The 15,044-nt window shown below is 45.2% G+C and overlaps 1 protein-coding gene across 2 annotated transcripts in view; it reads right to left on the reverse strand.

The window, feature by feature from the left end:
* Kiaa1549l (KIAA1549 like) overlaps positions 1-15,044 on the reverse strand; it is a 273,131-nt gene that overhangs the window by 92,756 nt on the left and 165,331 nt on the right. For both annotated transcript variants that reach the window (XM_006975888.4, XM_015994802.3), the window contains exons 5-8: positions 12,106-12,325; positions 11,183-11,316; positions 4,038-4,200; positions 2,124-2,183 (exon numbers count right to left, since the gene is read on the reverse strand). In XM_006975888.4, the coding sequence (XP_006975950.1) occupies positions 2,124-2,183; positions 4,038-4,200; positions 11,183-11,316; positions 12,106-12,325 (577 nt within the window). The remainder of the gene's footprint in view (positions 1-2,123; positions 2,184-4,037; positions 4,201-11,182; positions 11,317-12,105; positions 12,326-15,044) is intronic.

The raw sequence follows: 15,044 nt of genomic DNA on the forward strand, positions 1-15,044 counted from the left end.
TCATTGCTGGCTCCCAGTCATCAGCCCTTCCTTTTATGATAGGGCAGGCTAGCAGAGGCTTCCCAGAAGTTTGTAAAGTGGTCATGGTTCGTATGGAAGGCAAGAGGGTCATGTCAAACCATGGTTCCAGTTCCTCCCAAGCACCGACTGACTGATGCCAGCAGCAGAGAGACAGCGGCAACTCTGTTCTGATCACCAACTGCAGTGCCAGCAACAGCAGTGAGGAAGGAAGCTACCTGAGTGAGCATGAAGGGTTACGTCCCCGGAGAGCCCAGGAACAAGACTGCGCATAGCTTTCCTTAAGGTAAGGCCACCAAAAGGAAGGCACGGCAAGGCACAGGAAGATGGGAGGGGATCTCACCAGGGGCTGTCAAGGGCAGCCTGTATTGAAGAATGGATTATGATCACTGAATGAAAACTTTCAAGTTCAGAGAAGGGGAACGATCTGGGAAGGAAAAGGCACCGTGCTTGAGGAGGGCACTTGATTTTGTATCATTATGGAACCCGCTGGCTCAGACAGGTGTTGCTGGGTTGGCACCACCTCTCTAGGGTTTGCATCCCGGTAGAGTGGTTTCTGATATGTTAAAAATATGCTTCTTTAGTTTGCCTTCTCAGCAGTTAAAACGACCTCTGGGTACCAAAGACCCTACAGTGGGGGCATGTGGGTGATCTGTCTTTTAGAAGAGAGTTCAGGCAGCCATCCTGGAGCCGGACAGGAACTACTTGGATGGAACTTTAGGCAACAGGCCACCTGCCACTGCTTGGGGCAGCGGTGAGGGAAGGATGGATGAGGGACGGGAGCTCAGGGCAGCTGCTCCTCTGTACACATTTCCATGTCTGGAAGGATCTCCCTACCTCCTCATTGACGGGCTGGACTACATTGCCCAAATTCACGTGTGCAAGTCCTAACACCCAGTATATCTGAAGGTGACAGTATTTGGAGTGACGCTCTTTGTAGGGGTAATGAAACTAAAATGAGGTCATGAGCACGGACCATAATCCAGTGTGTCTGGTGTCCTTATAAGAGAAGGAAGTCAGGACAGACAGACTCAGGGAAGAACAAGTGGGGACAGGTGGCGAAGGTGACCGACTCCAAGCCAAGGGGATGGGAGGAAGATGTAAACCTATCGGCGCCTTGGTCTCAGACTCCGAGAGCATGGAGAACGGGACTCTCAGTTGTCTACACTCTGATGGCCGGGCTGGTCACTTTCCCGCCTACGAACAGCTGTCCTCTCCATTTGCCTCAATAACGCCGTTTCTCTCATTTTAGAGCCACTGGGAGGCTTTTGAAAGACACAAACAGAATGCTTTTACTGTTTCATAATGTTCAGCTGTGAAATGTCAAGGGAAAAAGAAAATGCCACCAGAACACTCCTGCTCTTCGACTCCCACCCGACCTCATCCGCAGAGCACACCAGGATTGGGGTGGGCTGGGTCGTGTGCCCCGAGAAGGAGCAGCACACAGATGGCCCTCTTCTGGCTTTGATTTGGGTTTTGCAGGGCAGTATGGAGAGGCCTGCCATCTGTTTAGACAGACACCCACACAGACGTGCCCCAGACAGCCACTGTTGTGGGGTATTTGTACACTGTGTAGATGTGTTGCTGTGATTGGTGTAATAAAAAGCTTAGCAGCCAATAGCTAGGCAGGAGGTATAGGCAGGACTTTCAGGCAGAGACAGAGAAACTGGGAGGAGGAACCAACCGAGGTGCTTGATTTCACCAGCAGACTTGGAGCAAGTCAGATGTGCCATACTAAGATGAGGTAACCGAGCCTTTATGGGCTGGTGATCCAAAGATAGCCTGGCAAGAAAGCTTGCTACAAGTCACTCACACAGCCGTGCCTCAGCTAGCCACTCATACACGTGTGCCCCAGACATCATCCCCTAGTGCTGCTGTGAGATAGGCTGAGGATGGGATTGTTGAGGTAACAGTTTTAAATTGTTTATCAGTAACCATCTTCAGGGTGTTCTTTTCTCAGCTTCCCCAATCCCTCCTAGCCCTGTAGAAGGAACTCCTTGATTCATAAGGCAGGACCAAAGGACTCAATCCTGTCACCAAGTGCCACCGTTTTAGACAATCCAACCTTGTGGTACAAAGAGGGACATACAGAAATAAGACATTACCTGTGATGACCCAGTAGTCTCTGGTCGTTTCTGATATATCAAGGTTGGGATATTCCAGTGCTAAAACAAATAAAAAGCACATCACATTTCTCGGGTAGGTTTTATGAGTAAACATTATCCAGGGAAACACAGAAGTGACAAGCTGGTGAGCAGCTAAGGTTCCACACTGCCATCTCTGGGGAACCTGTGGCACACGGGTCAAACTCTCTCATTGTGTAGAAAGTTGGCCCATTAAAGGGACAGCCTCCACAAGGGGCTCAGATTCAGGAGTTTCTCTCTTTGAAGTTTTCCCTCCAAGCCTTCTTAAATGGATCAGCATCACAAATCAGTACCCACAGCTGCAGCCTGTCTTCGCCGGGGCTTCCTCTATACAGATCATCTAGCACCATGGAGGTCTAAGGAATGGTTATCTCTTAAAGGGATCCTCCCAGCCAGCGTTTAGGGCTTACACGTGGTACCCCAGTGCCGGGAGAAAGAGCTACCATCTTGCTTTACCAGCATGGTGACTATGAGAACTGACATGTAAAGGTCTTAGCGCAGTGCCTGGCACACAGTCAGTGCTCAGCAAATCTTTCATGTGTGTATGTATGTGTGCACATGTGTATGTAAGTGTACACATATATGTTTAAGCCAGAGGATGATGGCAAGTGTCTTTCTCAATTGCTCCTCCCCTTATTTTCTGAGACAAGATCTCTCACTGAACCTCGAGCTTGCTGATTTGGCTAGCCTGGCTGCCCAGTGGGCTTCCAGGGATCTTCCCAGGCCAACTTCCCAGCACTAGTGTTACAGTTGTGAGCAACTCGCCAGAACGTTCTTTCTTTTTTAAATGTGGGTACTGAGATCAAACTCAGATTTTCAGGAGTGCACAGCAAGTGCTTTGCCAGCTGAACTCCCCCCCACCCCCCGTCCCTACTTACTGCTCTGTTCAACTTAACTGTGGTCATTATCAGAATTTAACCAAGCTGGTGCAAGAAAGTAGCTCCTGCCCCTGCCGCCCTGGGACAGCAGCCTGCCACTGCCTTCCACGACATAATCTTTTTACGAAGTTCAGAGTCATCCTTACTGCCTGAACATTTATAAGATCTTTCCAGTAAACACACATTCAAACAACTCAGTGGCTGCTAAGTGACAAGTACACCTTTCACACACACACTTACACACGCCTGCATGCGATCTCATTTATTTAGAGTATCAAAACAACTACAGAAAGAAATTATGAAACATTTTTGCTAATGGGTGCATTTTAAAAGGAAATCTTTGCCAGTGACCTTATGAAATATAATGATTAAATTTAGGGTACAGACCGTCACTTCTTCAGCTACCCAGTAAATGTCTAAGTGACAAAATGCGGGCTGCTCTGTCTTCAAAGTCCAGTTGACTGCTCCGTAATGAGGATTATATAACAAGCATTACAGAGAGCCGGAGCCTCAGACTACGGGGACTTCAAGTGAAGTCACGACACAAATCGCAAAGTTTGCATTACACTGTCTGTAGCCAGCTGGACCCAACAGTCTAGAAACATTTGTGGAGGGGAAAGAAAACTATGGCAACCTGGACTGCCCCTAAGGACAGATGCTCTGAAAGGCAATGCTGAGAGCACAGTCCCCATGCAGCCATATTAGCTGTGGGAGGGTGGACATCCTGTGAAAATTTTTTTTGGGGGGGTGGCTCTAATTTTTTTTTTACAGTTTTGCACCCTCCTCACAGGCTTATTGTAAGCATCAAGCAAGGGCTCTCTTGCAGTGTGCAATGAACTTTTTGTCCACTGAACCCCCATGTGTTGCCTTTTTCAGTTGCTCAAGATAACACACATCCATGTAGCGTAGCACAACAGAGGTTCTTCTGCTGCGGAGAAAGATACCCGGGGGGAAACCACAGGGCCCTGCTCCATGAGGCCGAGGCGCACGTACTCACGTTCAGCGATGGTGAGTGGAGGGTAAGTGAGGTAGAATCCTACCAGCTCAGCTGAGAGCTGGCTAAGGAGGCTGCTGGCCACGGTGCCGTTGAGGAACGAGCTCTGATTGCCCACAGCATACACCAACGTGACGGCTTGGGAGGCATTGGACGTGCTCACCATCTGAATGGCACAGGAGCAAAGGGGAAGGAGACATACCAAATAAGGTGAGGGTCTGTGTCCTGGGGGCCGAGGAAGGGACCTTTCAACAGGAGTTGAGGGTTGTGATGGAAGGGTAGTGGGGAGACAGCAAGGAGGAAGAAAGAATAGCAAGCCATTGTTTACAGATTGCAGGCGCATGCCAGGCACCGGGCTATGGGCACCCCATCTCCATCTTGATCTAAGCCTGGAAGGAACGTCTGTTTAGGGCTGTCTTTCACAAATGAGGAAACCGCGGCCTAGAGTGACAGGGATTTGTCCAAGGTCATACAGCTCACTTGTGACGGAGTCAGGATTTGAACCTAAGCAGTCTTCATTGCTGGCTCTTAACTTCTCAGGTGTCTTTTCCAGGGGCTAAACTGACTCAAGTGACCTTTATAATTCTGGAAATATAAAGCAGAGCACGGGGATATTAAAGGAGAGCCCAACTGTCAAATGTTCAGGGAACTTCAGGTTGAGAGGAGTATGTACCCAGTGTTATGAGCAAAGTGACTGAATATGAGCATAACAGGAATTCAGAAATACAAAACAGATCCTTCATGGAGCAATTACTTTCTTTTGTGAACCATGAATTTGGTATGGATTATGAGAAAAAAAAGTTCTCTAAGATAACATGGGTTTCTCATGCTCAGTCTTATTTCATTTTTAGTTGCCGGGGGAAAATGAGATTTTCTGGGTCAATGTACGGATAAAAATATCTCAAACATTTGAAAAACAGGAGCAGGAGAAAAATCACTGGGCTGGTGAGATGCTTTTGCTGGATGATGTGCGTGTGTCTGCCCTTTTCTCTCCAGATCTCCCCGCCACTGTCCTGCACGTCACAGAGGGCATCCTGCAGGTTAGTCCTCAAGGACTACACGATGGTTTCTTTGGCCACTGGTGTTAGGGGGATGAGTGGGTATGGGAGAGAGGAAGGAAGGGCAGGGCACTGAAGCCAGTCACCCTCCCTGTGGGCATCAGGGCCCAGGTATAGCCTGGGCACTGGGCTGGCCCTGCCCGCACGCTCAGCTGAGGTACCTTTTTGGAACTCTCAAGTTCCTTTTGAGTACTGTCTTACCCACCTGGGGGGCAGGCTACCACCTGGCTTGACGGGACATTTTCACTCAGGCATCATCTCTACAGCTTTGCTCTCTGTCCTGATTCTGAAGAAAGCTGCTCCGAATAGCTTCTCCACTTTGCTGTCTACTTTCCCCACATGTGACAGCTTTCTCTCTTCTCCAACCAAGAGCCATAATCTCCTGATTAAGGACAACCCAGCCAACATTTCTGCTCAGCCCTTGTTCTCCTCCCAGAAAGTATTTCTGGAATGTGTTTCAGCTACAGGTATTCAGACCTCTGTCCCCAGGTGTCCCCAGGAAAAAAGCACTTTCTGATGATTCGAGAGTTCCCTGGGCTAAGAGCTAAAAGCACTCAGGTCTCTTTCAGAGGACCTGAGTTTGATGGGTAGTACTCAGATCAGGTGGCTCACAACCACCTGTAACTCCAGCTCCAGGGAATCCAATGCCCCCTTCTGGCCTCTTAGAGCACCCACAGGTATGTGCACGCACACACACACACACACACACACACACACACACACACCATGACACATACACCATGACACACAAATAAATAATAAATCATCATAATAATAAAATTGTTTTGTCGTTACCACTATTGTGAATATTTACTGATACTTGTCACCTTTCAATAAGCAGCACTACATCTCCCTGGACCTCCAAGAAGCCCATATATGTGTATATATATATATATATATATATATATATATATATATATATATACATATACATACACACATATAAATATGTATATATAGATATGTGTGTACACATTCATAAAATTGTGTATGTACATACATACATGCATGCATCCTATATTCAACCAGGTAAGTTATACGTTTTTGTTGTGGTAAAATATATAAATCACAGAATTTAATATTTTGACCATTTTTAAGCACACAGTTCATCAACATTAAGTAGATTCTCATTTTTTGCCAACCATCACCAACACCATCTCCAGAACTTCCTCACTGCCTCTAACTCTATACCTATTAAACAACTCCCAGTTTCTCTATCTTCTTATTCCAAGGTTGCTCTTAAAGTAAGATTCCTGATTGTTCCACAGCTCTGGATATCTGGTAGAAGAGAAATCATACTGTGACATTCTATGACTGGCTTACTTCACTTAGAACAATGACCTCAATGCCACCCAGGCTATGGTAGGCACCGGAATGCCCTTCTTGTTAGAAGGCTTAGGAACACTCCAGCACTTCATTTGTTTTTCATGTAACCATTTGATAGACACTTGGTTCATGTTTGGCTTTTTGCCATTGTGAACACTACACAAATACCTATTTTAGCTCCTAGTTCCTGTTTTTAATTCTTTTTGATATGTAGATGGACATGAAGCTACTGGGTCATACTGTAACTGCATGTTTTGGTTCTTGGGGTCCATGCTGCTGTGTTCCACAGTGGCTGTCCATTGCACATCCCTCTAGAAGCACACAAGGACTCTAACTCCTCCATACGCTTGCCAACACTTAGTGTTTTCCAGGGTTTTGTTTTTGAGAATGATCGTTCTAATAAATAAGAAGTCGTGTCTCCTAATTGACAGGTCAAATTCTCTCTCCCCACCCCACCCCCAGCCTCATCTCTGTTTCTGTCTGCCTCTCTCTTCATGGTGATGTAGTTCAAACCCAGGACATAATGCATACTAGACAAGTACAGCTACACTTATCCCAGACCTCTGTTGCCACTAATTTTCTTTTAATTGATGCATAGAAGAAATTCTTTCTATTTCTTTAAGTTCTGGATATTAATCACTTATCAGACAGATGATTCGTGATTCTGTGGGTTATCTTTCACTCTGTTATTAGTGTCTTTTGATGGGCAAGGTTTTCAAGGATGTCCAATTGTTTGTTTCTCTTGGCCCTGTGGTTTTCCAATAGGGTCCAAGATACCCAGGCCCATGAAATCTTTCCTCTATGCTCCAAGCTCTTTAGTTCTTACATGTAGGTCTTTGAGATTATTTTGTTGATAATGTTAGGTGTAGCTCCAGCTTCCTTCTTTTGCAATGTGGATACCCATTATTTAAAAGATTATCTTTTTCCTCATAGACTAACCTTGATAACAATAGTAGATTTCTTTCTGGCCTCTACATTTAGACCATTGGTCTCTGTGTCTGTCAGAAAAGAAAGACCATGCTGTTTTGGTTATCATAGCTTTTTTAAAATTAATTTTGAAACAAGAAAGTGTGAAACTTACAAAATGTGTTCTTTGTCAAGATTGTTTTTGTTCTTGAAGGTATTTTGAGGCTCTACTTGAACTTCAGGATACATTTCTCTATATCTGTCTTTATAAATGTCACTGGGATTGGTGTGTGTGTGTGTGTGTGTGTGTGTGTGTAGGTGTAGGTGTCCATGAAGGCCAGAAGAGTGTATTGGAACCCCTGAAGGTGGAGATACAGGTGGCTGTGAGCTGCCTGATATGGGTACTAGGAACTGAACTCAGATCTCCTGCAAGAGCAGCAAACATTCTCAATTGCTCAGTCATCTCCCTCTGCCCTCCTCTCCCCTTCTGTTTTTTGAGACAGGAATATGTACTCCCTCCTCCCCAGACTGGTCTTGAACTTGCTATGCAAGCTAGACTGCTCTTGTATCTACAGCAATCCTCCTGTCTCTTTCTCCAGAATGGGATTTCCATAGGGATCACAATCGATCTACAATTCCCATTGGTGAATATTGAGATCTTTATAGCTTAAGGTCTCCCAAGCAATGAACACAGTCCTGTTCCCATGCCTTTGTATCTTCTTTAATGAACTCAATCGTGTCCTTTTATGAAGCCTCTGACTCGCTCACTCATTCTGGTTCGTTAGCTCATTAGACCACAGGCCACTTTGTTCCCAGTATCTTTCTCCTCTCACAGTGGCACCATGGTCCCCAGAAAGCCACCTCCCTTCTCCACTTTGTCCATGTGCTCCGGGCACAGCTGCCACTCCCCACATTCCAGGAATAGGCATCTGTGCCAGACCATGTTGACCAGGATATTTCATCTCCTTGGTCACAGTTATCAATCCAGAAGTTGCATAGCGGACCAATGAGAGCTAGTCCCAGGGTCTGGACTGAAATGATACTGAAAAAGAAAAAAAGGGGGGACTCTTTGGTTCCACAAGACCATAAGCAATAAGAAGGAGGCAAATCTGGAAGCACCAAGGACCACTCAGTAGAGGTAAGAAGTGTGCTGGGCTGGAGAGATAGCTCAGAAGTTAAGAGCACTTGCTGTTCTTCCAGATGGCCTGGGTTCCTTCCCCAAGGACCCACAAGGCACCTCACAGCTATCTGTAACTCAAGTTCTAGAAGATCAGACACCTTTGTCCGGCCTCCATGGGCGTTCTGTGCATGTGAGGCACTAACATGCATACTGTAGGCAAAGCATATATACAGTAAACAAAAACACATCTTCAAACAAGAAAGAGGAGGGGGTCTGGAGGAAAGCAAGCCAAGAGATGAACAGAGAGCTTCCTGAAGAAACTGTTGATGCACCAGGATCCAGGTGTGCCTCCAGCCAATAAGCTGTGAACTTCCCCGTGAAATGAGCCCATCATTGCCTCTTTCTGCTTATGTCTCAAAAGCTTGGGTTCTGTTATACCCTCATTGAGTCAACTATAATCTAGCTTCTAATACTATGTGGTTTTTTTAAAGTCACTTTTCCAATGACTCTGATATTTACATCTTTTCATTCCACAAAGGATTCAAAGTACCATACAAATTATATTTAATGGAATGAAATGGAAAAGTATTACAAAAACATTAATTTGGAAGTCATACTATCATGATCCCAGGAAGGCAGTTAGCATGCAGTTATCTGTGAATGACAGAGAGACCGAGAGGGGCGTGTTAAATCAGGGACAAACCTGGTTCTGATACTTCATATTGGCCAAGGCCAAATGTGAAATGGGATTAAAAAAATGATTCATTCAATTAATTTCAAAGGCTTCCAACATTCAGAGAGCATCTCAAAATCTAGTTAAATGCTGTAGTCTTTTCCAAGGAAGCTTTGTTGCTTACGTTTCATCTTATAGCCCATACCAGCTCACCACAGAGACAGGCTGAAGGCCTAGGGCAACTTATTTATCTTGGTGTCTGTTCCCAAAAGATCTAATAAACAGCAGACACTCAACAAATCTCTTAATGCATATTCTGCTGTTGCAAACTGCTAAGGTTCACACACCTGTTAAGACCACAGCGCCAAACCTGAAGAAAAAGATTTCCCATAAGAGCTGAGTCACACTGCTTACATAAATCTTAAATCTGTGACACATTTTTAGATCTTACACTAATAAGAGCCGAGTTGTAATGAGATCCTCTCTGTTCCACTTTGCCCAAGTCTAGAAAAGGAAAGCTGCTCCTTCAAATTAGATCGTGTGCTTTCTACATGGCATTGGCTTTGCTGGTAACTCACTTATGCTAAATGTCAATTTCAAAAGCCCTAGGTCTAATTGCAAAGGCTTTAGTTGAGTAGTCAAAACAGACAGAACAGTGGCATTAATTAGAGACTTTGGGGGCTGGATGAATAACATTAAGAAGCATCTATCCTTATTGAGATGTTATCTACATAATTGCACACACACTAAACAATGGGTCTGAAAAAGGCTTTCCGTGGTATTCACATTGTTAGCCAGGAAGCCAAATATATGGTGCCCTAGGAATTGGATTTCCCTGGGAAAGACGCACTTGCCAAGGGCTCAGGGACACCTTTTCTATACTGTATCAATGCTGGGACAGCTTGGTGGATACGAAGACAGAGTTTGGGCTCATATCTCTACTCCATTCTTTTCCAACCATGTGACCTTCTGGGATTTTCATAATTCTTCTCTCAGTTCTCATTTGAACAAAATGGAGATGATATCATAGAGGATGTCTTGATCATTACACAGAAAAATATTTGTAAAACACTAAGCACAGATGCTGGCAGAGAGGAAGCCCACGCTGTAGAAGATGTGGGTGTGTTTCCGTGGGTGTTTCTGTTTGCATGTAATGATCATTTGTGTTAAAGCCTAGAAATAGCCCAAAGAAAATCACACAACAGTTAATCACAACAGAGATAGATTTTAAAATCGATTCACTGGCCCTAAGATGCCTCAGGAGATAAAGGCACCTGCCAACCAAGCATGGTGACGACCTGCATTCGATCCCTGAGACCCACATGTGAGAAGGAGAGAACTCACTCTCACAAGCTGTCCTCTGAACTCCACATTTACTCTGCAGCATGAGCCTGTCAAACACACACACACACACACACACACACACACACACACACACACACATACACACACACACACACACACACACACACGCACGTGTGCACACACACGCACGTGTGCACACACACATGCAAATAATGTAAAAAGTTAAATTAAATCATTTTATATTAAGAAAATTGGTTCACCTTGTAAAGTACATTCAGGTTCAATTCTTTAATGATAAACTCACTAAAAGGCCAGAGGAGGGCTGGAAAGATGGCTCACAGGTTAAGAACACTGGCTGCTCTTCTAGAGGTCCTGAGTTCAATTCCTAGCAACCACGTGGTGGCTCACAACAATCTATAATGAGATCCTATGCCCTCTTCTGGTGTGCAGGCATACATGCAGACAGAACACTGTATACATAATAAGTAAATAAATCTTTAAAGAAAGAAAGAAAAGGAGGAAGAAAGGCCAGAAGAAGCATTACATACAAAAACCAAGTATTAACCCCTGAATCATGGTAGGTTCATAGTGACATGGAACCCTACCTGCCATAGCCAGACCTCAGCCACCCTCACCAGTGTCTGTATCACCTGCCAAGGGTACAAGCTTATATTTGCGTATGACAGATTCTAAATGGGGGGACCAATATATGCATTATGGCTGTCCATCTCCCATGCAGCCTGAAGTCCCTCCTCCCTACCTGAAGCGTCAGGTTGCTCCTGCTGTTGAGGACCTTCCTCTCTGCATCCTGGAATGCCTTCTGCAGCCTCTGCTCCATCGTCTGGGCAAACTTGCAGGACTGAATGTTGTCTGACTGGCTTACGAACTGCAACACTAGATGAAGAACCACGAGTCAGTACTCATCAGGGCTCTGTCTTAGTTCCTCAAATTTAACATCGGTGGCGATATAAAACAGCATGATTTTTAGGTTACAGAAATTAGGCAAATAGACAATAAGACCAGACAAGCTTTAATTATAGTTTTGAAAGTAACTCTTAAGATGATTTATGGCAGAGAATAATTAAAAGCATGACTGAGCCCAAGGTTAAGGTTCTCTCCAACACAAAGGACGTCATGACTTTATCGCATGAGACTCTGCAGACATCTGCTCAAAGATGACAAACCAGTGCCCTCTGTTTCTGTGGATGGGGATGATCAATTGTCCCCCACACCTAGCCGGTGGCTTCCACCGCAATGGAACCTCCGCTCTCGTGGTTCACAAACTTTGCAAATCAGCAATCACAAGGGAAATTGAGAGAAAGATGTCAAAGTCTTTGCTGGGAAACTACTTCAATAAGAACCAGGCCCTGTTAGTTCCAGACTATAGGTTTTATGGGTGCTCAACTTATAGTTGTAGCCACTGGTAAGAAAGGGGGAAAACACAGTATTCTATGCTGCGATGCACTAAGCATACGGATTGGGAAGAAAAGCCTCTGTGGTGGAACGCGTCTAAGAAAGTCAGAAAAACAGAGGTTTAGGCGGGGAACTCGGACATCTGATGAATAGGGAAATTTGAAGGCGTAAGGACCACGGAAGCTGACGAGCAGCTAGCAGTGAGGCTTTCCGTCAGTGGTCTGCCTGTCTGGTCCCAGATGATGGGGGCTTTTCCTTCTGGTGACTTGCCTGTCTTCAGCTGGAAGGCACCTGCAGGGTGGGGCTTCCAAGGGGAGGCAAGGACCGCCACAGACTGTAAGTTGGGGGTGTGCTGCTTCAGGTCGGCAGTGACGTTGCTGACACCATACACACCCAGCATGTCCATCACCACAGCAGGCAAATACACCAGCCTTCCTCTGGTAGCATAATAGCCAACTGTGACATTATGAGAATATTCCAGGACGTCCACCTACAAAACAAATGGACCCCCAGAGTGCACTGTTTATTTCCACCGTACTTTAAGTTCTTCTTCATGTTCTTAGAGCCTCAGCTGTTGCTTAGTAAGACTGTAGACTAGGACGTTCTCATTCAACCAACATCCTAACAACCCTGTAAAGTGCACATGTGAATTCCAAAGTATCACAAAACAACAAAATAAAACTCACATCAAACCTACATGAGATAAAGCTGAATCTGGTTTTGGATTCCTGAAGTATTTTGAGCAAGATCCAGTGAGCACTAATTATATCACCAGGAAATCAGAGAGGGGGCAGAAGGCGGAAGAGATGTCTAAGGAACAGAATGCTGCTTAGAAAAAAAAAGTTACATCTCACCATTCCTGGGAGGCAAAAGGCAGAGACAATGAATGCAGCAGGGCACCTTCTGGGGATGGGCGACAAGGTATCTAAGGTGGAGTCTTCAGCCTTGGCTCCATGCTTGGCCGAGACACTGGTTCAAGGCCAAGGTGGGGATGAACCAGAGGCCTTCTCTCCCAGGTGAGTCCTAAGGTACACTGATGGCCTGGGCCTTCTCTGTCCCAGTGGAAGGATTTTGAAGTTTTAGAACTTATTGTTACTGCATTTTTGCTTTGTTGATCTTGTATGTTTATAGTTTTAAGTGTGGGTTTTTGGTTTTTTTATATTAAATGTAATGTTTATTATGAAATTGGAGTTTTGGAAAAATTAAAAGAAAAATGACAATTGCCCAGTTGCCTCAGGTATTACCACCACTACCTGCTAGGTGCATCTCCTTTTAATAATTTTTGCTTAGAAATACATATTTTTGTGTATATGTATATGTGTGTGTAAAGAAAAAATATATTTTATAGATAGATAGATAGATAGATAGATAGATAGATAGATGATAGATAGATAGATAGATAGATAGATAGATAGATAGGTAGATAGATAGATAGATAGATAGATAGATGATAGATAGATAGATAGATAGATAGATAGATAGATAGATAGATAGATAGATAGATAGATACTGCTGCATAATTTCTTTACTTCTCTCTATGCCTGACTGGGTGTATGCTTGTGTCTATACATATGTGTATGTTTGTCTACATGTGCATACAAATGTATATGTTTGTGTGTTGGGGTGTTTGTATGTATCGTGTGTGTATGTGTGTGTGTGTGTGTGTGTGTGTGTGTGTCATGCTGGAGGTAGAACCTAGGACTTTGTGCACAGTAGACAAAAGCCCTACTTCTGAGGGGATCCCCAGCCTCCTTTCTTCTTTTTATTGTGGTAAAACCGAGATCACAGACAATCTACCACCTAAACCATGCCTTACAAGTACTGTTCACTGACACTTTTAATACACATGTAACAGCTACCCTGGCACCACCACCCGTCTCCCATGTGCTTCATGCTGTAGAACGGGGCTTCTGGGCCAGGCTATTTTAACCTCTGCACACTCTCCCCCACTCCCGCATCTGCATTAGCGGCGTGCAGACAGGCCACGGCAAACCATTAGCACAAGGCCAAAGGTCACAAATATTTGTCAAAAAACTCAAGAAAACTGACTTTGCGACCTGATGGATGCAATTTCCTTCCAAAGTGTGTTCTCGATTAGTTCTTTATAAAAATGACTAACCAAGGAGCTTCAAGATGGCCCATGATCATAGTCCCAAAGAGTAACTCACCCAGTGAGCAAGCTGTGAACTTTCCAGCCCTTCAAAGAGCAAGCCTCGGTTCAGGGACTATTTATAACCCCCATATGTCTTTAAAAACAAACAAACAAGCCGGGTGATGGCGGCGCACGCCTTTAATCCCAGCCCTTGGGAGACAGAGTCAGGCAGATCTCTGTGAGTTAGAGGCCATCCTGGTCTACAGAGTGAGATCCAGGACAGGCGCCAAAGCTACACAGAGAAACCCTGTCTCGCAAAACCAAACCAAACCAACAAACAAACGGGCCAATAACTGAGCAGAGGGATGCCAGGCCCAACTGTGTGCAGGTAACCTCGGCTAACTGGAACTTCATAGGCTGTCTGTGCCCACTCTCCTCATTTGTGCCACTACCTTTTATTCCTGGAAAATGATCCTGATTTAAATGTGCTAAGCTTACAAAGTGCGCCAATCATTTTCAAAGACTGCAACAGTGAGTGTTGCAGGGGTCTGCAATGGTGTGCAGGAGAAGCGAACGCTACGGAGGCCGTTGGGAAGCGGCTGCAGCCCAGGGAACACCACACCAGGCAAACGGAGGAGAGCAGTTCAGCCTTTGGGTTAAAACTTTTAAGATCCCCAGTGCAGGGGCCACCTAGCGTGGAGTGCCTTTCCCTGCTTCTCTCCCTTCTTTCTTCCTCTCCATTTCTTTTCTCAGAATCGTAACAGAGAGATTGAAAATGACCAATAGAGGATGTGCCAAAATCTCATCCCTGGTCCTCTGTGTGATGGGTGGGGCGGGACCATTAGGCTGGATGCAGCTGTCACCCAGGCCATCAAAAGAGGAAGCCAGAATGATGTGTTTGAGTGATACAAAAGGGAGCCCACTGGCTGCCAGTGCCACTTACTGCTCTAACACTTGGGATCGACCCAAAGACTGTAAAACAATGCCTCTCCTGCTGGGCTGCGCCACGGAAACCAGCCAGCAGTTATTAAGCAGTACTTGGCACTGAAGTGTTTGGCGGGAAAAATGTTTACTTCCCTCTCTGCTGCTGGCCCGTCACACAAAGTGGAACTCCTCT

This window comes from Peromyscus maniculatus, chromosome 4, assembly GCF_049852395.1.
Source record: "Peromyscus maniculatus bairdii isolate BWxNUB_F1_BW_parent chromosome 4, HU_Pman_BW_mat_3.1, whole genome shotgun sequence".
In the NCBI taxonomy this organism is placed as follows: domain Eukaryota; kingdom Metazoa; phylum Chordata; class Mammalia; order Rodentia; family Cricetidae; genus Peromyscus; species Peromyscus maniculatus.